Source organism: Salvia splendens, unplaced genomic scaffold (genome assembly GCF_004379255.2).
Source record: "Salvia splendens isolate huo1 unplaced genomic scaffold, SspV2 ctg1001, whole genome shotgun sequence".
Taxonomy (NCBI): domain Eukaryota; kingdom Viridiplantae; phylum Streptophyta; class Magnoliopsida; order Lamiales; family Lamiaceae; genus Salvia; species Salvia splendens.
The window spans coordinates 4,225-29,138 of NW_024598539.1; the positions used below are offsets into that span (position 1 = coordinate 4,225).

The 24,914-nt window shown below is 36.7% G+C and overlaps 1 protein-coding gene and 2 long non-coding RNA genes across 14 annotated transcripts; all 3 read left to right on the top strand.

The window, feature by feature from the left end:
* On the top strand, positions 1-24,301 carry LOC121788256. 9 transcript variants are annotated; one of them, XM_042187006.1, is made up of 7 exons: positions 1-136; positions 1,189-1,269; positions 1,686-2,247; positions 2,361-2,546; positions 2,835-2,924; positions 3,092-3,187; positions 24,037-24,301. In XM_042187006.1, the coding sequence occupies exons 4-7, from the start codon at positions 2,487-2,489 to the stop codon at positions 24,184-24,186; spliced, it is 396 nt and encodes a 131-aa protein (XP_042042940.1). In that variant the 5' UTR covers positions 1-136; positions 1,189-1,269; positions 1,686-2,247; positions 2,361-2,486; the 3' UTR covers positions 24,187-24,301. The 9 variants fall into 9 exon arrangements, 2 of the variants coding, with proteins under 2 accessions (XP_042042940.1, XP_042042939.1); XR_006047666.1 differs by lacking the exons at positions 1-136; positions 24,037-24,301 and adding exons at positions 323-498; positions 3,591-3,993 and having other exon boundaries at positions 2,361-2,451; positions 2,815-2,924; XM_042187005.1 differs by lacking the exon at positions 1-136 and adding an exon at positions 323-498.
* Positions 7,951-9,982, top strand: LOC121788257. 3 transcript variants are annotated; one of them, XR_006047669.1, is made up of 5 exons: positions 7,951-7,996; positions 8,066-8,198; positions 8,905-9,118; positions 9,242-9,319; positions 9,543-9,982. It is a non-coding gene; the product is annotated as an uncharacterized LOC121788257 (long non-coding RNA). The 3 variants fall into 3 exon arrangements; XR_006047667.1 differs by lacking the exon at positions 8,905-9,118; XR_006047668.1 differs by lacking the exon at positions 8,905-9,118 and having other exon boundaries at positions 7,958-7,996; positions 8,074-8,198.
* LOC121788259 lies at positions 13,227-19,726 on the top strand. Of its 2 annotated transcripts, none has more exons than XR_006047677.1 (4): positions 13,227-13,481; positions 14,094-14,194; positions 18,588-19,314; positions 19,468-19,726. It is a non-coding gene; the product is annotated as an uncharacterized LOC121788259 (long non-coding RNA). The 2 variants fall into 2 exon arrangements; XR_006047676.1 differs by having other exon boundaries at positions 13,231-13,240.
* Positions 24,302-24,914: the final 613 nt, after the last annotated feature.

A 24,914-nucleotide genomic window follows, 5' to 3' on the forward strand; every position in this document is an offset into this window, starting at 1 on the left:
TCAGTCATTAAGCATCAACGTGTGACTCACCTTACCTTACGCTGGGTATTGCTTTACGAGCTGATTTAGATGCTTTGAGGAAGCTTGCATATTGGGAAGCTTGTCCCTTCCTCGGTTATCAGTTAATGTTATTATTGTGAGTTTTAGCTTCCTCGGTTATCAGTTGATGTTATTATTGTGAGTTTTAGTCTTACTTTGGATTTATGACATTATGATGTTTTCATTTGGGAGTAAGGCATTGGAGCAGTTTGTGGACCGTCTTATTGAGTATTACTGCTCCAGTTTAGTTTTGACCACCTCAATATATTCAAACATTTTTTTATTAAACCTAACTTTAGTTCGATATTAAGTGTGTCATTCATACTAATTACTAAAGCTGAAGAACTACTGCAAAATCTTTCTGATGCTTTACACTTGTCGATACCCAATAAAATTGGAGTTGGTCTTGCTTTGTCTCATTCTGAAGAACACGATATCTTCACGATACCAGGATGTGTGGTTAGTTATTCTCTTCTTTGTACATACATTTAGATATAATTTTTGTTTAACATATTCTGTTGTGTGCCAATTCTGTTGCGTTTGAGGCTTCTGATGTAATTTAACATATTCTCGTGTCACTCTTAGTCGATTTGAAGGCCTCTCTAAGCATTTGGATTCATTCTATTTGAAGGCCTCTCTAAGCATTTAGATTCATTCTTTCCAATGTTATCTCTTGTGCAACTAAGGTGTTTTCTATTATAGTTCCTAGTGCATAAATAGAGTAGAATATACTTAGTCGATCTGAAGGTCGGGGGTGGTAGGTGGCAACTGAGTTTTTAACTTATAAGAAACGGGGGAAGGTGTGGAAAATAGAAGGCACAAGTCTATTTATTGGTTTTTGAGCTTGCTTTGCTTGGTCTTCTGCTTCCTGGTTGTTGCGCCTATATTTTTCTACTTATTTTATTCATTCTTTGCTGTCTTTGCAGCTATATAATTAAATTGTTACATATATTAAATTTTTGTTTGTTATAACTGTGCTTGACGTTTTTCATCTTTTTCTAATCCAATTTTGCTACCTTGCAGCACAATTAATTAATATTCTCATATGCCGTGTACAAATATGTGCAATATTAGTGTTTCTTAGATTTACAGGCTCTTTCCCAACTAAAGTTACTTACTAGACACATTCCTTTTTACTTTGGCATTAAGTTTGCTGTACTTGCATCTAAAAAAGAAATCATGGGCCTTGGAAGCTGGTGGAGCAATCAATGAGTGTCAGCAATCAATAAGGTTAGTGTTGCCACTACTGTGGCAGGGGTGACTGATCTTTCTCATGATTTTAATATTTTGCAATGCCGGAATGGAAACTGCAGCTTGTTGCTACTATGTAGTAAATACTTAAATTACAATGGATGGAATCTAGACTACTTCGATTTCTATATATTTGGTCATGTTCCGCAACAATTTAATTTGACTTAACATCTCTTATATGCCAGTTAAGTAGTTTTATACATAGTCTACTATATTTGAGTTGTTATCTTTACATGTCCGTTCGGTGATTATGAATGATACAACAAATTTTGGTTTACAAATTAGTAGCATTGTAAAATACTATTCAACCTAACTATGTTAGTTGAATGTTACCCTGTTATAAAAAATTTTGGTTTGCCTATAATGCTTATCCTTTGTGAATGCTTATGCTTCAGGATCAGTCATTAAGCATCAATGTGTGACTCACCTTACGTGGGGTATTGCTTTACGAGCTGTTTTAGATGCTTTGAGGAAGCCTGCAGATTCAGAAGTTTGTTCCTTCCTAGTTTATCAGTTAATGTTATTATTGTGAATTTCAGTCTTACCTTGAATTTATGACATTCTGATGTTTTCCTTTGGGAGTATGGCATTCGAGCAGTTTGTGGACCATCTCATTGAGTGGCCACAGTATGCCATCATATCCTGCACTTAGTAGCATTTATAGATGGGGCACTCAACAGTATTTCCACGGCTTATACTGAACCTGATGTTGGCCATACTGCCAATACTGGTTGTGGATAATACTTCTACTCCAAGTGATTTGTGTGAACTCATGATCACTGCAATTTTGTCCTTCTGGTTTCAGATTGCAGGCCCACCATTTTCTCTGATCGGACCCAGCAGCAATTATCTGGATTAGCAATTCCCTCTTCGATCCCACTGCAACATAGACCACCAAGTTCTCTCAGTTCACTCCTAATTACATGAAGCCATCACAACACACCTACCCTTCCTAAGGTAGGTAATAGTGTCTTTGTCTACTTTGATGTAGTTGCCTTGATACTTTTTCTATTTTTACCTTGTTTTGACCGTATTTTTGAGAACTAATCTACTCAAAACCTATAATGCAGTCACTCAGTGGTGCTTTGCTGTCAATACAATCTGCCTCGTCGGATTTCCGTGGGCTTCTAGATCAACCTCAGCAAGCAAGTAAATAATCAGGTTTAACTGTGCTACTCTCTCTCACTGTGCGCTTTATGGATTACATTAACATGGGGACTGGTTTTACAACCATGAGAAGAGAAACTCCCATAGAGGTGATTGGATGTAGCTATCTTATCATTTTTAATTCTCTGTTTACACTTTGTCTTGATCCTTTTGGTTTTCCCATGCTTTTACTTCGAGGATTTTCTTCCTTGTTATGAGTTAGCAATTAAAAGTTCTATTAATAGCACATTTAACTTTATCCCACTGGTTAACTAAAATCTCACACTTCTAAATTCTTTCTTAACTCCCGACTACTTTCTCGTTTTCCTTTTCCCCTTTAGTTTCTTTATTATTTGTTTTCTTCCCTGTGCAATGGAGGCGTTCTGATTCTGGTTCAGGCCATCATGAACTTAAAGTTATCGTGCTCAGACAATATTTCCTCATACATGGCTGTTATCTCCTGCCTAAAATCTAAAGCTTTATCTATTGTGAGTGCACTTTCCAATTAAGATAAGTTGATATATGTCTTTAAATCTTACAACTGTTGGTAAAGTTAGCACACCTCAAAATTTTTATTGTCCTTGTACTTGTGCTTGGTGTGGTTTTATGAACAGACCCCCCTTAATTCTTTAAAGTGTGATTTTTTCTGTTGCAGCTTATGCAACTCTGTGAAGCTGAAAGTGTATCATACCCGGATGACGTGGCCAGCAACACAGCAACTCAGGATATGGCAAAGTCAGCTGGACTCGAGGTATTGGTTTCTAAAATCAAAGCATCATGTTGTTTTTGTCATAACTCTAGAGAGATACATGTTCATTGCATTTATAATAAAAAAAGATTTCCTAGACCCTTTAAATCTATTGCTACAATTACATTGAAAAACCAACAAGTTTTATACTCTTAAAATAAACTGAATTATTTTCCAAATTTTTCTTGTGATTTTTAATTACTTATTAGTAATGCCTAGTCGTAATTGGGTCTATAACTCTGTACAATAAGCATTGCAATATCAGCACTTTGAGAAGATTTTGCCTATTATACATATGAGCGTTGTCACCTAATTTAATCCACTCTATATCACATGATTATTCATGTTCCTCGCCCAAACACTACTCTCTCTCTCACTCTATGTTTTGCCCTCTTTCTATCTCCAGCCTCTCTCGGACTATGTTCAGAATCTGACCGTTAAGGAAATCAACAATTAATCTGGAGTCGGTCTCTATGGTGTAGAGATCAACCTCAAAGACTCTTAACGATGGGAGCCAACATAGGTATAGTAGCAGCAGCATTTGCATTGGGCTTCAGTCTCGGGACCTTTCACCGAAAATTTCTCACGCAATTAGAAGAAAAGATCACCTTGCCAAGTCCAAAAAAAGATAAATATTAGTAGTAAATACAAACAAACATGATTTTTTCAAGTGTTTAGCGATAGTTATATCTTCAAACTTGAACAAGAAACTCTCTAAATAATAATTTTGTTGAACAAGAAACTGTTGCATTGTTGTTCCTGAATGTGACCAAATCAGTTTTTTGCCACCCTCTTCACATAGCTCATGAATGTAATGATACAAACTTGACTTTTACTGTAAATGTAAATAGCATCCATTGCATGAAACTGAAAGAATCAAACTTTTACATGTTTGCTTTATGGACTCCATGCGAGAAGATTTGATCGTCCAGCAACCTGAAAGTAGGAGTCGACTAACCATGACCATTGTGTCAAAGGGAACTGTTTTGAATTTTATAGGCTCCATGTTCAAAAGGTGAACTTCAGGCATTGCAGCCGGATATGATCATCGTATTTCACCACTGATATCATCACAAGTCGAATAGAATAAATCTTTAAATCAAATCCCATAAGCCCCATTGAATATATTTCTTGAACCTGGCAACCTCATATTGCATTCTTTATAACCACTGTAGAACTTGCTGCTATGTCCCAACGGCTCAGTTCTGAGCAGCTCAGCCATACCCAAATTATTTACACTCCGGGCTTCATTCCACCCATCACATTGACGATTAGAAGTTATTCCATTTCTATACTGATGTAGGTTGAGCTGTGAAAATGAAGAGATATTATTGGATAGAATCTGCTCGACAACCCTAGATGGAATTCCATGAGTATCACCAAGGGTGGAAAGAATTGTCGCCCATGTCATTAAATCTTTGTTTGTGATGTGTAAGAAGAGGTCTTTGTAAAATTGATTGGAATCTAGCCTCATCATATGTATTAAAATGCGGAGAAAAATTGGATCTTATGTCTAGGCTTGTATTGTTGATGGCACTTGCAAATGTCCCTTGACAATCGCCAAAATTGTAGGATCCATAAATTCTATATCACCATTAGTGTCTGTATCACCACTTGGGAGTGTTTGATGCTGATTTCTTAATAAAGATGTAGCATCAAGCACATGATTTTCCTGCAAGTAAAGAGTAAAGTAATTATCCAAGACAGAACAGAACGATATCCGAATACTTTCATGTATAAGACATTAAATTGACCCACTAAAAGCATTTCTAATTTTTAACCAAAGTGTGGTTCCAAAAATTGCTCTGTCCATCCATGAGAAGTAAAGCCTGGAGGTGGTGCTGCTCTACTAGGCGCTGAAATCCTGTACAGATACCTGAGATTTTGAAACTGTTCAAGGAAAGTAGAGAAAGAGATTAGGGGTACCAAATCAAACAAATTACTAGTAATCTAAATTGAGAAAACACAAACAGAGTAGCAAGCGTAGATGTTTGCGTAGCAATACCATTTATCTAGGAACTAGCTCAAACTAATAAGCCAAATCATATAAAAAGAAAAACAAAGATAAAGTTCACCAAATGCTTTTGTGTCATAGATTGTTTAAGCTGAATAAAGGTGAAAATAAATATATCAGATAAGGAATATATCCCATATTCTCTAATGTTACAGATCAAGAGCACTCTATCTATGCCACTCCAAGAGGGATGAACAAGCACCCAAACTATACAAGTCTAACATTACTATGGGAGTGTTATATTGCTAACTAAATACTTAATTGCTAACTACAATTAAATAATAGCCATTAGATATTCAAATCAAGGGCCTAGATCATTATCCCCGAAATATCAATACGATCAAGAAAAACGCCAATCAGGGTATTAATGTCAATTTACAACAAATTAGTTGTAACTAACTTTTGAAAAATATCCCATACCTTTAAAACGCATATAACTTTCTCGATTTAAATTATTTTTTCGCACAACATATATCTAATCAAAGATAATTTCATAAGGATTCTAACGAGATCTCACATGCATATGTTTCGATGTCAAAATTTGAAAAAAATTTCTAAAATTTTCATAAATTTCGGTAACAGCTTTATATCAATACACGACACATAATATGTCAATACAATGCTTGTACAATGTCAATATGAAATTTTATTGACATTGTCATGTCTTTGTGTTGATGTATTTCACATTGTGTTTCTAAACCCTAAATTTATAGCTGCTATTATTTTTTAATATTAAAAAATGAAAAATGAAATTACACATGGCAAATTGTAGATCACAAAATTTCTAAAATCATATGATCTTAAATTAGTTGTAGTTAGCAATTAAATGATGAGTTAGCAACTGATCACTCCCCAACATTACTAAATAAACAGATATTTTCAAGATAAGTTTGCATAATTTTGAACCCCAAACAAAAGTGAAAAAGATAGTCAAATGCTACCTCCGTCCCTTAAAAACAGAAACGATTTCCATTTGGTCCTTCCCTTAAAAATAGAAACTTTCTAAAACTTTTTATTTTATGAGCTGAACCCCATAATCCACTAACACTACTTCCTCTACTTTTTCTCTTCCTCTCTCTTTACCTATTTTTCTCTCTTCATCTCTCTTTACCTATTTTTTTCTCTCTCTCTCTCTTACTCTACCCTTTTTTCTCTCTGTCTTTCTTACGTAACCAATTGTGCATCAAAACTCATGCCGTTTCAAAATTTTCTATTTTTCAAGGCCAGAGGTAGTAGTACTTAAGGAAATTATAAATTACTATTAACTTACAAGGAAGCTTGCTGGAAGAAAATTGAGTAACATCGCTAGCATAATAATCTTGTTATGTGCCAGTTGAAACCTTCGAGTTACCACTTCTATATACAGCTTGCCTATTAGAATCAATACTGATTTAACAACCAGCATTGTCAAATGCAGGAGAAATAAAATCAGAATGCTTTAAAATAAGTGCATCAGAAAACTATGGTACTCTACGGGAAGCAATCTCAGGATCCTTAACCCTCTGGCTATGAAAAGATAACAAACCATCATCCAATTCTGGAAGGTCGACTTTAGCTACTTCATCGGGCCTTCCAAGAATTTTAAAAATAATTTTATAATAAAATAATTGGATGTAAAATAATATTATTATGTATTTGGATGGTAACATTAAGAAATTGAGTATATGTGCATGTAGTCATTTTATATAATTTACAAAACTAAAAATTATTTAATACTAATAAAATAATTTGATGCGAATGACCATGATAGTTTCATTTAATGATAAAACTCAAAAATTAAATATATATGCACGGATGTAGTCGTTTTTATATTGAAATTTTAAAAATTATTTAATAATAAAATAATTTGATGTGAATGAGTATGATTATTTCATTTGATTATAACACTGAGAAATTAAATGGAATGAAAAAATATCCACATTCTTGATAATGGGAGAAGAGATTAAGCAAGTAATGTATAATATCTACATTTATTAATTACTAAGATGGTAAACTATCTCCTCAATCGGCTAAAGTCTAAATGTATGTAAATGATGATTATGAAAAATTTAGTGTTTCCTAAATAATCATAGAAGGTTAATTATGTAAAATATTAAATTAAATAATTTTCATAAATTTAATCTGAATGTAAAATACCCAAACTATCCAGTTTTGTTTACATAATTTTTGTTAATTTATCACTACTCTCAAGAGGTTGAATTTTAATCATGAATTTATCTTACTCCAATTATGCAAGGGCACAAACAAAATTAATGCAATAAATACCAAAGCTTCAAGTTATACATAACTTACTAGTTAAATAAATCTTAACTTCAAGAATTAATTATAATCATCATAAAAGTTGGACTAAACCAACACTAATATTTTAAAAAAAGACTTAGGCTCAACTATTTAAATTTAGAGGGTTATTCCATAATAAAAAATAATTAAAAAAACCCAAAACTTAATTAATTTAAAGTCCATTATGCTAAGAAATAAAAATGAAACCCAATTCACTTCAAATTCAAACTCTAAAACCCTAGTTAATTCAAATTCAAAGTCTGAAACTTGCGCCTCCTTCCCCCAACGCCTCTTTCTCTCAAATCTCCCTTCTCTCTCGCCTCTGCCGGAAACGGCTGCCACTGCCGGCCCGCCGGCCATCTCTCCCTGCTTCCCTTCTCTCCTTCTTTCCTCTCTTCTCCCTCTCCCTCTCGGTCTCCCTCTCCGCCAGCACCCGCCGCCGGCTGGAAACTGCCGCTGCTGTCGACGGGCGGGCCGCCGCCGCTGCGCCGGCCGCCGTCGCCGTCGTCGCTCGGGAGGTAAGTATATTTCACTTTTAATTTGTAAAAACAAGTTTCTAAACTTTGAATCTTTGCTTAAATTTTCAGAAATTAAGAGGAGTTGAAAAAGAGCCAAGAAGTGTCGTTGTTTGCCGTATTTCGCCACCACCGCCGGCTGCCGTCGCCGCCGCCGACCCGGCGCTGCTGCTGTTACTGACAGAGGACAGAAACTCCAGCCAGGGTATGAATTTCTTACTTCCTTAGTCAAATTCTTAATTGAGTGGCTTATGTATTTGTGATTCAAGACGGCTAAGGTTTTCCTATTTATGCATAAAAGTTGAGATCTTGAAGAAACACTAAGCATGCTTATGTTTTGGGTTTTGGGACAGAGATATGTACTAAATTATGGCTTGCTTTGAACAAAGAATTTTGGTAGGGAACTTACTTAGATATGAGAAAAAGCTTGATGAATGAACAATATGCAACTTTCCTCTCCTTGCTAGCTAGACTCTTGAAGCACTTTCTTCTAAACTAGAATGTGTGGAAACATGGATTTTTGTGGGTGGGATAGATGAATTTATGTCATGAAACTGATGAGAGATTGTGATGGGAAAAAAGTTGATAGATATAGTGAATTTCTTACAGAGTGATCTTGAATGTGGCGACAAGATACATAAGGCTCCTCTCCTCTCATTCTTCATACTCATCATGGTGTTGGGGACTTTGTTCCTCTGATTCTAATTAACTCACTGTTGGAGCATGCATGGGGAGGGATTGTTCTTGCAAGATTTGAAAGATGATAATGCTTGTGTGCTTTAGTGTCACCACAAAGAGAATGGCGTCAAAGTTGTTATTTTGTGGACTATCCATTCTTTGACTAAAGGGAGAAATAGAGTGTAGAAGTTCTTTGTCTTCTAGCAGACAAGCTCTTCTTTCTTTGACTGCAGAACATGGCTTGGGAGAAAAAGTGGGCATTCAAGACTAAAGAGTGGCTATCCGAAAAGTGCCATAATGCCTATTGCAAAGTGTTGGATACAAAGGGTTGTATATATATGTATATATTCACATGTATAGCTAGTGTATTACTCATGCCGCAAGGCAAGCAATTTTCCCAACTTCTTGCACCTACTTGTTCGAGCAATTTTCCTTTCTCCCATCTTGGTAATTAATTATTCTCAACATAGATAAAAGATGTAAAGCAAGCAAACATAGTAGTTTAAAAGATGTGGGATATTACAGTTTTCTTCTTGATAAGATTTTAATGAAGTTTGTTTCTTCTTGCAGGAGCTTGGGAAGGGGTGGACTGCAGGAGCAACTAGCTTCCTATATTGGACTCCCGGCCCTGATGAATAAAATGAGTAGGTACATTTTTTTTGTAAGAGATCATCTCATGTTGTGATTTAGTACTTATTTTTTCTAGTGATGATAAAAGAAAATGAAAGAAATTCTCTTTTTTTCTATGATATAAAACGTTTCCTTCCTTTCGCTTAAGATTTGAAAATCATGTTAATAAAAACCACGTTTAAATAACACTTAATTTTCCTGGGGTCTTACATGATATGCAAATATTCACACTGTTTTGTAGGGAATGAGCTTCATAAAAGGGAATTTTAATGCCAGAAAAGGAAGGTAGGAAGGTAAGACTGATCTTGCAAAGATGATAGGAAAGAAAGATGGCATGGCAATATATTTTTAAAGAAAACAATTTAATCGATCAATCAAAATTGAATGTTGGAAAGTTTCGAAGATGATCTAAATTGACAGAGTACTACGTTTTTTTATTCTGATAAAGATACACTGGTAGATGTTTGCTTTCGGCATTTTGGTATGTGAGAAGGTACCAGGTTTCTAGCAGGCAGGAAATCCGAGCTATTATTGTAGTCGTCAAATCTTGGTCTTTGAGGATTCTGGTAACTCTACTTCTCATCTTTTTCGGGTGTCATTCAAACCTGTATATACTCAACTTGTGATGTTTCCTACTTATACATGAGTGCCTAACTGCTATTTATTCTCATTCATGCCTGATATGTTGATTTTATAGAGGACTTACATGTTTTTTTGTAATTGACATGTTATGATTAAGAGTAAATTTCCGAGAGGTTGTCTGCCATGGCTCTCTAATATGTGCTTCTCCCTAGTTTTTCATGATTTCATACACATCACCAATTGATAAACAATGGATATTAGCTTCTTAAATATCCAAAAATTGCCCTAGTTACTATGCTACTCTGTACTGAGGACGAAATGCTTCCATGAACAGAGTTTCACCCACTTGCTATTTGTGTATGCATGCAAGATTTTTCTCTCTATTGATTGTCACTACTTTCACCACTTTTTTATGGGTTATTAGTGTAGGCTTCATTTCTCTCTCGGTTGATCTGAAAACTTGTTGCTTACTAACTTCTGGAGAACTAGGTTTCCCGTGCTTCAATAAAGTGACAATAGTGTTCTTTGGTGCCCGATTTCTTGAGCTAATGAGAGAGAACTATTCCGGTTTTGAAAAATTAATTGAAAAAGCCATAGGGCCGATCGAATGGATGAGAGCTTTATGAGTTGCAATCTTGTTGATATTGGTGCATAAAAATGATTTAGGCAATAGGACAAAAAGCCTCATATCCAAATTATCACATGCCTAACCCTACATAAACCCCTAGTGAGCCATTTTGAGCCCCAAAAACCTAATTTCTTTGTTTAAAAAATTTTGAAGTCACTATATTAGCCCTACTTATTATATCCATTTGTCGGCCTATATTTTCTACCATAGTCACTAAAATTAAAATGCTAGCACATTCTTGGGAGGGTTTTAATGGTGGCAAGGAAAAGATGGAAGTCCTGTAACATTCTTGGGAGGGTACTTATGGTGGCAAGAAAAAGATGGAAGTCCTGGAACATTCATCAGGTGGTATTCATTTATACTGAGATACAAAGTGAAAAAAGCTTCGTCTTCAAACAAAAATAAAATAAAAAGGCAGCCTTTAAAGTGTAAAAAAAAATCCAAGGCTAGAAAAAAAAGACAGCCTTTCATGTGTAAAAAAAAAGCCAAGGCCAGAAAAGTAAAAGGCAACCTTTCATGTGTAAAAAAAAAGCCAAGGCTAGAAAAGTAAAAGGCAGCCTTTCATGTGTTAAAAAAAAGCCAAGGCTAGTAAAAAATAAAAATAAAAGGCAGCCTTTCATGTGTAAAAAAAAAACCAAAGGCTAGAAAAAAAGTGAAAAATAGAAATCTGCTCAAAAGAATATGATGACTTTGTTTAGATGGTAGAAAAATTCGAGTTTTAGGTGTTGAGATGTCAGAATTTCGCACGCATTGAGTGAGATGTGAAGGATGTTGTGAAGGATGCTATGATGGATGTGCTAGTATTTTAAGAAGGTGATAAGCTACTTAACCAAATATGATCACACCTTTACCAAAAGCCCCATTACATCCAAATGAATAAGACCTTTTGATTTATGCATCATACTGACTTGTGAGCGATGAATTTTGCTTGAGTTTGGGAGAAAGATCTTATGTGCTTAAAAGAAAGAATAGCCGGAAGATATTCTCTTTATGAATTAGTGACGATGGTTTGAGACTCCCAAGACATAAATCGAACTTACATTGAAGTATTGGGATGCCTAGCTCTTAGGGAATTAGTTCGTGTACAATTCTTGTTCTAAAGTCTTACCCGCGAGTGAATTCGGGGTCAACCTAATATCTCTAAATGATTTGTGTGATTTGACGTGACTTGAAGTAGAGGATTATCTAATGTCTTGTGAATGTGCTTATTTGTCTAACTTGACTTGAAGTAGAGCAAGACTTATGTTTTGGCGTATTTGATGTGTGTGGGTAATTGTTTAACTTGTTATTATACAATGGATGGAATGGAGGGTAGCGTACTATTGCTCCAGTTCAATTTTGACCATCTCACTATTTATTCCAGTGAGTTGAAGGGTATAAAGCTGCAACCAATATTTGCTTCAATAGTCAAACATTTATTTTTATAAACCTAAATCTTTCTGATGCTCTACACTTGTCGGTACCTGATAAAATTGGGGTTGTACTTGCTTTGTCTATTTCTGAAGAACACGATATATTCACTATGCCTGGATGTGTGGTTAGTTATTCTCTTCTTTGTACATACATTTAGATATAATTTTTGTTTAGTTGTAGGAAGTGGAATACATACAACAGCTTATAATTTTTACCTCCTTGGAATTCTTCTACATGTTGCACTAAACCTGTAACCCTTTTCTTGGTTGTATGCAGGAAAGACTTTGTGTTTGAGTCAGATCACAGAGCAATCATGCTGCGTTTGAGGCTATTGAGATAATTCAGCATATTCTAGTATTACTCCTAGTCGATTTGAAGGCCTCTCTAAGCATTTAGATTCATTCTTGCAAATGTTATCTCTTGTGCAACTAAGATGTTTTCCGTGAAAGTTCCTATGCATAAATAGACTAGAAAGTACTTAGTCGATCTAAAGGTCGAGGGTGTAGGGGGCGACTGAGTTCTTAACATAAAAGAAACGGGTGGAAAGGATGGAAAACTGAAGGGCACAAGTCTATTTATTGATTTTTGAGCTTGCTTTGCTTGATCTTTTGCTTCTTGGTTGTTGCACCTATATTTTTCTGCTTATTTAATTCATTCTTTGCTGCATTTTTGCAGATTTATAATTAATCTGTTAAATATATTATATTTTTGTAAGTTATACTGAGGCTGACGTTTTTCTTCTTCTTTCTAATCCACTGTTTGCTGTCTTGCTGCTCTATAAATAATACATGCATAGTATCCTATTTTTCTTTATCTCATATGCCTGCACAAATATGTGTTATATTAGTGTTTCTTTGATATATAAACCCCCATTGATTGTCAAATCTTGGCATCTTAATATATGTTTCTTTCCCAAGTACTTACTAGACACATTCCTTTTTACTTTGGCATTAGGTTTGCTGAACTTGCAATCTAAAAAGAAATCATGGGCCTTGGAAGCTGGTTGAGCTCTCAATTGAGTCTTTAACAAATGTATATAGTATTTACCGTACATGCAATATCTACACTTTGAGAAGATTTTGCCTTTTATACATATGCAGTTTTCAATTTCTCATTTGTTTTGCCTACTGTTAACATGGGCATTTGTTTTGTATAGTTTCTTGCATTGCTGAAAAATGTTTGGCATAGATTCAAGAGAGTTAAATGCTCCCACCGAGGCAAGTTACCCGAAGGGCCAACTGGAACGTAATACAAAGCGCTTGGCAGATGTCGTCTCAGATGCTTCAAATTTTCGGTAATTCATTGTGATAAACTTTGTAAGCTTTGCTTCAGTACAACTAATTTTAAAATCTTATATAGTGCTATAGATTTCATGGTAAGGTTTCTTTGCTTTTCATGATTGAAGGTCGACAAGACTCAAAGCATGATATCTGAGTTTCTTAGAAAATGTCTTTGCTTATGTGAACGCTAATGATGTGCTTGAAGAGATTTTGAGATCAAATTGCTGGTTTTAACTAATGGATGCTAATTTTATGAAAGTTACTTTCAAATGAAAAGGTGAGAGTTTGATTGAAAAGGTGAGAGTTTGAGAACCTGCAATAACTTAGACTTGATGATCACCTCCATGCTTATCTTATCTTAAATGTTTGTACTCTATTGTCTGGGGACAATCTTATTTGTATTTTGCATGTTATTTGCAAGTATAGTGTGTGTCTGTGGATCTAGTGGCAAATTTCTGAACTTAAACCTAACCAACTAATTTTTTTGCTGGTATTTTGTGAAATGGAATATAGAGGGCTTCCCAAACTGTAGTTGCTATGTTCACAAGTCACTTAGCACATAGAATGAGTTTGTAAGTTAACAAGCATATTTTTTTTGTCATCTTGATCGTCTAATTGAAAAACTACCTCGAACTGTTCAATTGATTTCATTTCCTCATTTGGTTTTTGTCATTGCAAAGAGATACAAATGATTAGTAAGAAGAGTTTAAGCTATTTGTCGATGTATGATGGTTAGTTATTTGTTTTATTTGACGTTTTATGTCTCAAGAGTCGAGAGTAAATGGAAATTGATATGCTATACACATCAATTCAATTCTTTTGATGTTATAATCTTTTCTCAAGGAAATCGTGCATTTTTTTTTCTGACCCTACAAATGTGTTCCTTCAGAGGGAAGCTTTAGCAGGAATCTTTCTACTCCCTCATGGAGAGTTTGTATCTGGCTGGTGATCGTCTAACGTTCTAGTTTGTGAAGAGGATGCACCATTAGAGTATGTATTATCTACATCATCTCAATTGTAATAATGGAGTGCTCATTTCAGTTGGAAGAAGAAGAGAAGAAGAAGGAAGCTCGGCTTTGAGCTCGGCTTTGAGTTCGGCTTTGAGCCGAGAAGACAGTTGGTCTTGAGCCGAGAAGCAAAGGAGTTCGGTTTGTGTACCGAGAAAGGAGTTCGGTTGTGAACCGAGAAGGGAGCTCGGTTGTGAGCCGAAGAGAGTGCTCGGTTGTGAGCCGAAAAGAGAGCTCGGTCTTGAGTCAAGAATAGAGTTCGTCTTGAGCCGAGAAAGAAGAAGCAACAGTTCGGTCTTGAACCGAGAAGGAAGTTCGGCCTAGAGAAACTAGCCGTTGGAGCAGCAGTTAGTTAGCCGAGATGTAGCAGTTATTCTTCTTGCTTTCTTGATTCTTCTTGTAGTTAGTTAGTAAGCAGTTGCTACTTGATTGTAGAGCTTTAAATAGCTCAAAACCATGTACGTAGTCAGTAGTGAAAATCAATAAAGAGTTTTCAAGTTTTCTCTCCAAGATTACCATCTTCGATACTCTAAGTGTGAGTGTGTGTTCTTCTGCATTGTGAGTTATCATACAACTGTGAGTGTGTGTGTGATTCACCTGAGTGTGTGAAAGTCTTGTGCGTATTGAATCCCAACAAGTGGCGCCGTCTGTGGGAAGGGGATATTGAAGCTGATTTGCAGAGGATCAAATGGTTTCAGAGATGACAGCAAGGCTTGATGCAGAAAAGTTCACAGGCAAGAATGATTATAGCCTGTGGAAGATGAAGATGAAGGCGGTCTTGATTCAACAAGGCTTGGCCGCAGTTCTTGCAAATACTGAAGAGAAAGGAAAGGCTCCTATGCTTGATGATAAAGCTCAGGCAAAGATGGAGGAGATGCAGCTCAAGGCACATTCTGCAGTGATTCTGTGCCTTGGAGATAAGGTCTTGAGGGAAGTTCAAGAAGCCAAGACTGCGGTGGAGATCTTGAACAGGTTAGATGAAGTTTACCTGGCAAAATCTTTGGCTAACCGGCTGTATCTCAAGAAGAGGCTCTATGCCTATAGTTTTTCTGGTGAAAAATCTATCATAGAGCAGTTGGAGGAGTTCAATAAGATCATTGATGATCTGGGCTCTGTGGATGTTAAAATTTCAGATGAAGACAAGGCCATTCTTACATTGAATGCCTTGCCTAGCTCGTATGACCAGTTGAGTGATGCAATTATCTATGGCAGAGATAAGCCTATCACCTATGCAGAAGTCTACTCGGCCTTGATGGCTAAGGAACTCCAGAAGACTACCAGCAGAAGCTCTGCAAGCTCCAATGTTCAAGCTGCAGAGGCCTTGAATGTGAAGAAGTTCAAAAAGCAGAACTTCAAGAAAAAGTTTGAGGGCTCTAAACCCTCAAGTTCTGATGCTCAGAAGGAAACCAGAGCATGTTTTTGGTGCAAGAAACCAGGGCACTTGAAGAAGGACTGCCATGCCTGGAAGAGAAAACTAGCCTCTGAGGGCCACAACACTTCTGATTGTGTAGAGAGTACTGATCCCCCTGCTCAACTCATGAATGTAAGTGATAATGGGATCAGTCACAGGTGGATAATGGACTCAGGGTGCAGCTTCCATATGTGCCCCAACAAATCTTGGTTTCATGATCTTCAGGAAGCATCAGGGACTGTAGTTCTTGGAAATAACCATGTGTGTCAGATCAAAGGGATAGGGAAAGTGAAGCTAAGTTTGCAAGATGGCTCTATAAAGATCCTAACTGGGGTGAGGTATATTCCGGAAGTGAAAAGAAATCTCATCTCATTGGGAATGCTGGAGGAGAAAGGATTCACCATATTGATGAGTCAGGGAAAGATGCTTGTGAAATCTGGGAATGCAGTGATGATGGAGGCTGACAGAGAGCACATTCTCTATTATCTGAAGGCTAAGGCTGTTGATGGAGAAAGCAATGCAGTGTCAGATGATTCCATAATGCTATGGCACAAGAGATTGGGCCATCCAGCAGAAGGAAGCTTGAAAGAACTCATCAAGAAGGGCCTGATCTCTGGAGATTTCAACAAGATGGACCCCTGTGAGCAGTGTATACTTGGAAAAGCAAAGAAGGCACCCTATCCTACAGGTATTCACTCTTCTACAGCCCCATTAGACTACATACACAGTGATCTCTGGGGCCCTTCACCTGTAAGCTCAATTGGTGGTGGGAAATACTACCTTGCTATTATTGATGACTACACTAGGAAACTGTGGGTGTATATACTGAAAGAAAAATCAGAGACATTCACAAAATTCAAGATATGGTGTAAAGAGGTGGAGCTAGAGAAGGGAAGGAGTGTTAAATGCCTAAGAACTGACAATGGCTTGGAATTCCTGTCTACTGAGTTTGATCTGTTTTTCAAAGAGAAGGGTATGAAGAGGCACCGCACTGTTCCTGGTAACCCCCAGCAAAATGGTGTTGTGGAGAGGATGAATAGGACTATCCTAGAGAGAGTAAGGTGCTTGTTACTCAATTCTGGTCTGAGCAACAGATTTTGGGGAGAGGCTGTGTATACAGCAGCCTATCTCATAAATAAGTGTCCATCTACTGCCCTTAAGTCTGAGACTCCTGATTACATGTGGTATGGAGCCCATAGTGACTACTCAAAATACAAGGTGTTTGGGTGTGCAGCCTATGCTCATGCTAGGCAAAGTAAGCTTGAGGCTAGGGCTCTAAAATGCATATTGCTGGGGTATCAGAGGGGTGTTAAGGGGTATAGGCTCTGGTGCATTGAGCCTGGTAGGCAGAAGGTGGTGGTGAGTAGGGATGTTGTGTTCTTGGAGGATCAGATGCCATACTTAAAAAGGAAGCTGGACTCCAATGAAGTTGAGAGTGATTTCCTCAAGGTGGAGCCAGTGGGACTTTGCCAAGGAGCAGGTGGAGCCTCTGACTCAGAAAGTGAGTCTGAACCAGAGGATGATGGTGCTCTAGCTCGAGGTAGAAAAATTGATGAGCCTACTGCAGATTCTGCCAGAGAGTACCAGATAGCAAGAGATAGAGGCAGAAGAAATACAAGACCACCTGAAAGGTTTTCTGATGTGGTCTACTATGCACTTTGTGCTGCTGAGGGCATTGATATTGCAGATCCTCTCACATATAAAGAAGCCATGAAGAGTAAAGACAGAGAAAGGTGTATTGAAGCCATGAATGAGGAAATGGAATCTTTACTCAAGAACAAAACATGGATTTTGGTGGATAAATCCAGACTGACTACAGATGGAAAAGAAAGGAGGCTGATCAGTTGTAAGTGGTTGTTTAAGAAAAAGATTGAGACCACTGATAAAGATAGAATCAGATTCAAGGCAAGGCTGGTGGCTAGGGGCTTCACACAGCAAGAAGGAATTGATTTCAATGAAGTATTTGCTCCAGTTGTTAAGCACACTTCGATTAGGATCTTGTTGGCAGTTGTGAACCAGCTAGACTGGGAGCTACAACAGCTTGATGTGAAGACAGCCTTCCTCAATGGGGATCTAGAGGAGACTATCTTTATGGAACAGCCAGAGGGCTATGTGAAGACTGGAGAAGAAGGCAAGGTGTGCCTGTTACAGAAAAGTCTTTATGGACTTAAGCAAAGTCCTAGACAGTGGAATAAGAAGTTGATCAATGTTTGTGCGAGAACTGAGATGAGCCCTCAGGTGGAGAATTGTAATAATGGAGTGCTCATTTCAGTTGGAAGAAGAAGAGAAGAAGAAGGAAGCTCGGCTTTGAGCTCGGCTTTGAGTTCGGCTTTGAGCCGAGAAGACAGTTGGTCTTGAGCCGAGAAGCAAAGGAGTTCGGTTTGTGTACCGAGAAAGGAGTTCGGTTGTGAACCGAGAAGGGAGCTCGGTTGTGAGCCGAAGAGAGTGCTCGGTTGTGAGCCGAAAAGAGAGCTCGGTCTTGAGTCAAGAATAGAGTTCGTCTTGAGCCGAGAAAGAAGAAGCAACAGTTCGGTCTTGAACCGAGAAGGAAGTTCGGCCTAGAGAAACTAGCCGTTGGAGCAGCAGTTAGTTAGCCGAGATGTAGCAGTTATTCTTCTTGCTTTCTTGATTCTTCTTGTAGTTAGTTAGTAGCAGTTGCTACTTGATTGTAGAGCTTTAAATAGCTCAAAACCATGTACGTAGTCAGTAGTGAAAATCAATAAAGAGTTTTCAAGTTTTCTCTCCAAGATTACCATCTTCGATACTCTAAGTGTGAGTGTGTGTTCTTCTGCATTGTGAGTTATCATACAACTGTGAGTGTGTGTGTGATTCACCTGAGTGTGTGAAAGTCTTGTGCGTATTGAATCCCAACATCAATAATTCTTATTTCACCAAATTAGTCAGTTACAACTATTGCATGGTGTCAATGTATATGGACACATAAATTTGAATTCACCCCTTGCAGTTTACCTCGTTCATCTTATGCTCATCAGAAAACGTCTTTTTTGATTAAAATGATTGCAAACCTTCATTGCTTTGTTCCTGATGTATACCAGGGGTAAATGATTTAGTAATTTTCGGTTTCAATCGGGGTATGCTGCTTGATAGTAATATTTAACAACTAATAACATTTGTTTCAATCTCAGATGAGAAAGATCTGTTTCTCAACATGCTCATTCGGTTCATAGAAAAGGACTATCAGAAACTGTCAGCATTTTGGTATGCGAGAAGGTACTAGGTTTCCCAGCAGGTGGGAAATCCGAACTTTTATTATAGTCGTCAAATCCTGGGTCTTGTGGATGTGCTTATTTGTCTTGCTTGCTTGATGGCGAGCAAGACTTCTGTTTGGGGTATTTTACGTGTGTGGGCAATTTAACTGGTTATTATACAATGGATGGAATGGAGGGTAGCGTACTACTGCTCTGGTTCAATTTTGACCACTTCACTATTTATTCCAGCGAGTTGAAGGGTATAAAGCTGCAATCAATATTTGCTTCAATATTCAAACATTTTTTTAATAAACTAACTTTAGTTCGATATTTAGTGTGTCATTTCATACTTAAGCCATCAATGAAGAACTACTACAAAATCATTCTGATGCTCTACACTTGTCGGTACCTGATAAAATTGGGGTTGGATCTTTGTCTAGTTCTGAGGAACACTATATCTTCACGATACCAGGATGACGCGTGGTTAGTTATTTTCTTCTTTGTACATACATTTAGATATAACTTTTTGCTTAGTTGTAGGATGTGAAATACACACAACGGTTTGTTATTTTTATCTCCTTGGAATTCTTCTACATGTTGCACTAAACCTGTAACCCTTTTCTTGGTTGTATGCAGGAAAGACTTTATGTTTGAGGCAGACTACAGAGCAATCATGCTGCGTTTGAGGCTACTGAGATAATTCAGCATATTCTAGTGTTACTCGTAGTCTATTTGAAGGCCTCTCTAAGCATTTAGATTCATTCTTGCAAATGTTATCTCTTGTGCTGCTAAGTTGTTTTCTGTGATTGTTCCTAGTGCATAAATAGACTAGATAGTACTTAGTCAATCTGAAGGTCGAGGGTAGTAGGGGCCGACTGAGTTCTTAACTTAAAAGAAGCGGGGGGGGGGGGGGGGGGGGGGGGGTGGAAAACAATCACGGGGCTTGGAAGATGGTTGAGCATTCAATCAGTGTCAAGTAAGATAATTTCTACGAGGGTAGTGTTTCCACTACTGTGGCAGGGTAACCGATCTTTCTCATATTTTAATACGAGGTTAGTAAATAATTTAATTACAATTTATGGAATCTAGGCTACTCTGTTTTCTGTATATTTGATGGCATGATTTTTTCCGTTGAATTGATCTGTTTGGTTAAGTTCCTCAACACTTTTTATTGACTTAACATCTCTTATATGCCAGTTAGGTAGTTTTATACATAGTCTACTATGTTTGAGTTTGTTATCTTTACATGTCCGTTTGATGATTATAACTGCTGCAACAAATTCTGGTTTTAATACGAGGTTAGTAAATAATTTAATTACAATTTATGGAATCTAGGCTACTCTGTTTTCTGTATATTTGATGGCATGATTTTTTCCGTTGAATTGATCTGTTTGGTTAAGTTCCTCAACACTTTTTATTGACTTAACATCTCTTATATGCCAGTTAGGTAGTTTTATACATAGTCTACTATGTTTGAGTTTGTTATCTTTACATGTCCGTTTGATGATTATAACTGCTGCAACAAATTCTGGTTTACTGAGTGAACATGATCCCATATAAATAGTGTTATAAAATACTGATCAAACTAACTATGTTAGTTGTAATGTTACCCCGTTCTAAAATTTTTAGCTTGCCTATAATGTTTATCCTTTGTGAATGCTTCTGCTTCAGGATCGGTCATTAAGCATCAACGTGTGACTCACCTTACCTTACGCTGGGTATTGCTTTACGAGCTGATTTAGATGCTTTGAGGAAGCTTGCATATTGGGAAGCTTGTCCCTTCCTCGGTTATCAGTTAATGTTATTATTGTGAGTTTTAGCTTCCTCGGTTATCAGTTGATGTTATTATTGTGAGTTTTAGTCTTACTTTGGATTTATGACATTATGATGTTTTCCTTTGGGGGTAAGGCATTGGAGCAGTTTGTGGACCGTCTCATTTGAGTATTACTGCTCCAGTTTAGTTTTGACCACCTCAATATATTCAAACATTTTTTTTATTAAACCTAACTTTAGTTCGATATTAAGTGTGTCATTCATACTAATTACTAAAGCTGAAGAACTACTGCAAAATCTTTCTGATGCTTTACACTTGTCGATACCCAATAAAATTGGAGTTGGTCTTGCTTTGTCTCATTCTGAAGAACACGATATCTTCACGATACCAGGATGTGTGGTTAGTTATTCTCTTCTTTGTACATACATTTAGATATAATTTTTGTTTAACATATTCTGTTGTGTGCCAATTCTGTTGCGTTTGAGGCTTCTGATGTAATTTAACATATTCTCGTGTCACTCTTAGTCGATTTGAAGGCCTCTCTAAGCATTTGGATTCATTCTATTTGAAGGCCTCTCTAAGCATTTAGATTCATTCTTTCCAATGTTATCTCTTGTGCAACTAAGGTGTTTTCTATTATAGTTCCTAGTGCATAAATAGAGTAGAATATACTTAGTCGATCTGAAGGTCGGGGGTGGTAGGTGGCAACTGAGTTTTTAACTTATAAGAAACGGGGGAAGGTGTGGAAAATAGAAGGCACAAGTCTATTTATTGGTTTTTGAGCTTGCTTTGCTTGGTCTTCTGCTTCCTGGTTGTTGCGCCTATATTTTTCTACTTATTTTATTCATTCTTTGCTGTCTTTTGCAGCTAATTATTGAACTGTTACATATATTAAATTTTTGTTTGTTATACTGTGCTTGACGTTTTTCATCTTTTTCTAATCCAATTTTTGCTACCTTGCAGCACAATTAATTAATATTCTCATATGCCGTGTACAAATATGTGCAATATTAGTGTTTCTTAGATTTACAGGCTCTTTCCCAACTAAAGTTACTTACTAGACACATTTCCTTTTTACTTTGGCATTAAGTTTGCTGTACTTGCATCTAAAAAAGAAATCATGGGCCTTGGAAGCTGGTGGAGCAATCAATGAGTGTCAGCAATCAATAAGGTTAGTGTTGCCACTACTGTGGCAGGGTGACTGAATTTTAATATTTTTGCAATGCCGGAATGGAAACTGCAGCTTGTTGTTACTATGTAGTAAATACTTCAATTACAATGGATGGAATCTAGACTACTTCGATTTCTATATATTTGGTCAAGTTCCGCAACAATTTAATTTGACTTAACATCTCTTATATGCCAGTTAAGTAGTTTTATACATAGTCTACTATATTTGAGTTTGTTATCTTTACATGTCCGTTCGGTGATTATGCAACAAATTTTGGTTTACAGAACATATTAGTAGTGTTGTAAAATACTATTCAACCTAACAATGTTAGTTGTAATGTTACCCTGTTCTAAAAAATTTTGGTTTGCCTATAATGCTCATCCTTTGTGAATGCTTATGCTTCAGGATCAAGTCATTAAGCATCAATGTGTGACTCACCTTATGTGGGGTATTGCTTTACGAGCTGTTTTAGATGCTTTGAGGAAGCCTGCAGATTCAGAAGTTTGTTCCTTCCTAGTTTATCAGTTAATGTTATTATTGTGAATTTCAGTCTTACCTTGGATTTATGACATTCTGATGTTTTCCTTTGGGAGTATGGCATTGGAGCAGTTTGTGGACCATCTCATTGAGTGGCCACAGTATGCCATCATATCCTGCACTTTGTAGCATTTATAGATAGGGCACTCAACAGTATTTCGGCGGCTTATACTGAACCTGATGTTGGCCATACTGCCAATACTGGTTGTGGATAATACTTCTACTCCAAGTGATTTGTGTGAACTCATGATCACTGCAATTTTGTCCTTCTGGTTTCAGATTGCAGGCCCACCATTTTCTCTGATCGGACCCAGCAGCAATTATCTGGATTAGCAATTCCCTCTTCGATCCCACTGCAACATAGACCACCAAGTTCTCTCAGTTCACTCCTAATTACATGAAGCCATCACAACACACCTACCCTTCCTAAGGTAGGTAATAGTGTCTTTGTCTACTTTGATGTAGTTGCCTTGATACTTTTTCTATTTTTACCTTGTTTTGACCGTATTTTTGAGAACTAATCTTCTCAAAACCTATAATGCAGTCACTCAGTGGTGCTTTGCTGTCAATACAATCTGCCTCGTCGGATTTCCGTGGGCTTCTAGATCAACCTCAGCAAGCAAGTAAATAATCAGGTTTAACTGTGCTACTCTCTCTCACTGTGCGCTTTATGGATTACATTAACATGGGGACTGGTTTTACAACCATGAGAAGAGAAACTCCCATAGAGGTGATTGGATGTAGCTATCTTATCATTTTTAATTCTCTGTTTACACTTTGTCTTGATCCTTTTGGTTTTCCCATGCTTTTACTTCGAGGATTTTCTTCCTTGTTATGAGTTAGCAATTAAAAGTTCTATTAATAGCACATTTAACTTTATCCCACTGGTTAACTAAAATCTCACACTTCTAAATTCTTTCTTAACTCCCGACTACTTTCTCGTTTCCTTTTCCCCTTTAGTTTCTTTATTATTTGTTTTCTTCCCTGTGCAATGGAGGCGTTCTGATTCTGGTTCAGGCCATCATGAACTTAAAGTTATCGTGCTCAGACAATATTTCCTCATACATGGCTGTTATCTCCTGCCTAAAATCTAAAGCTTTATCTATTGTGAGTGCACTTTCCAATTAAGATAAGTTGATATATGTCTTTAAATCTTACAACTGTTGGTAAAGTTAGCACACCTCAAAATTTTTATTGTCCTTGTACTTGTGCTTGGTGTGGTTTTATGAACAGACCCCCCTTAATTCTTTAAAGTAAGTGTGATTTTTTCTGTTGCAGCTTATGCAACTCTGTGAAGTTGAAAGTGTATCATACCCGTGGCCAGCAACACAGCAACTCAGGATATGGCAAAGTCAGCTGGACTCGAGGTATTGGTTTCTAAAATCAAAGCATCATGTTGTTTTTGTCATAACTCTAGAGAGATACATGTTCATTGCATTTATAATAAAAAAAGATTTCCTAGACCCTTTAAATCTATTGCTACAATTACATTGAAAAACCAACAAGTTTTATACTCTTAAAATAAACTGAATTATTTTCCAAATTTTCTTGTGATTTTTAATTACTTATTAGTAATGCCTAGTCGTAATTCGGTCTATAACTCTGTACAATAAGCATTGCAATATCAGCACTTTGAGAAGATTTTGCCTATTATACATATGAGCAGTTGTCATTTTTTTATTTTGCCTTACTTGGTGCTATCATGGTCATTTGTTTTGTATAGGTTCTTGCATTGCTGAAAAAAGCTTGGTATAGATTCAAGACAATTAAATGCTCCCTCCGAGGCAAGTTACCGAACGGGCAATGGAGCTTAAGACAAAGCTCTTGGCAGATGCCGTCTCAAATGCTTCAAATTATCAGTCATTCATCATGAATTGTGTTTATTCTGTTTGTATTTTGCGTATGTATTTTGTGTATTGTGTAGTGTTTTTTTTGTATGCATGTGTAGAGTGTGTTTGTGTAGTGTAGGTAATTTTGTGTATAGTGTATGTAGTGAAGTGTGTTTTGTTGTGTGCGGACACTATGTGTATTTTGTGTATAGTGTGTGAATTTTACGTGCAGTGTATTTTGTGTATAGTGTGTGAATTTTACGTGTAATGTATAATATGTTTAGGAATACTTGGTGGAGTGTATGTATACTTCGTGTGAAGTGTGTGCAGTATATTTTGTCTATATTGTATGTGTAAAAAGGTGGTTATTTATTTTTTGTAGTGTGTTCAGTTTGTTTATTTGTGAACGAGTGTATATTTTGTGTATAGTTTAAGTATGATGTACAATATATGTAGCGTGCATCTATGTTTGCAATGTATGAATTTTGTGTATAGTGTGTGTAGTATGTCTATAATGTCTTGCGTGTTTATGGTCTGTATTGCATTGTGCATGTTTTTTTGTATAGTGAGCATGTGCGTTGTATATATATTGTGCGTGGTGTATATACTTTGTGTACAATGTAAACTTTGTATTATGACGTATAGTGAGCATGTGCGTTGTATATATATTGTGCGTGGTGTATATAGTATGCAATGTGTATGAAGAGTGTGTTTTTTTTTGTTTAGTGCGTAGTATGTTCATTTTATGTAGTGTGTAGGTATGTTTTATTAA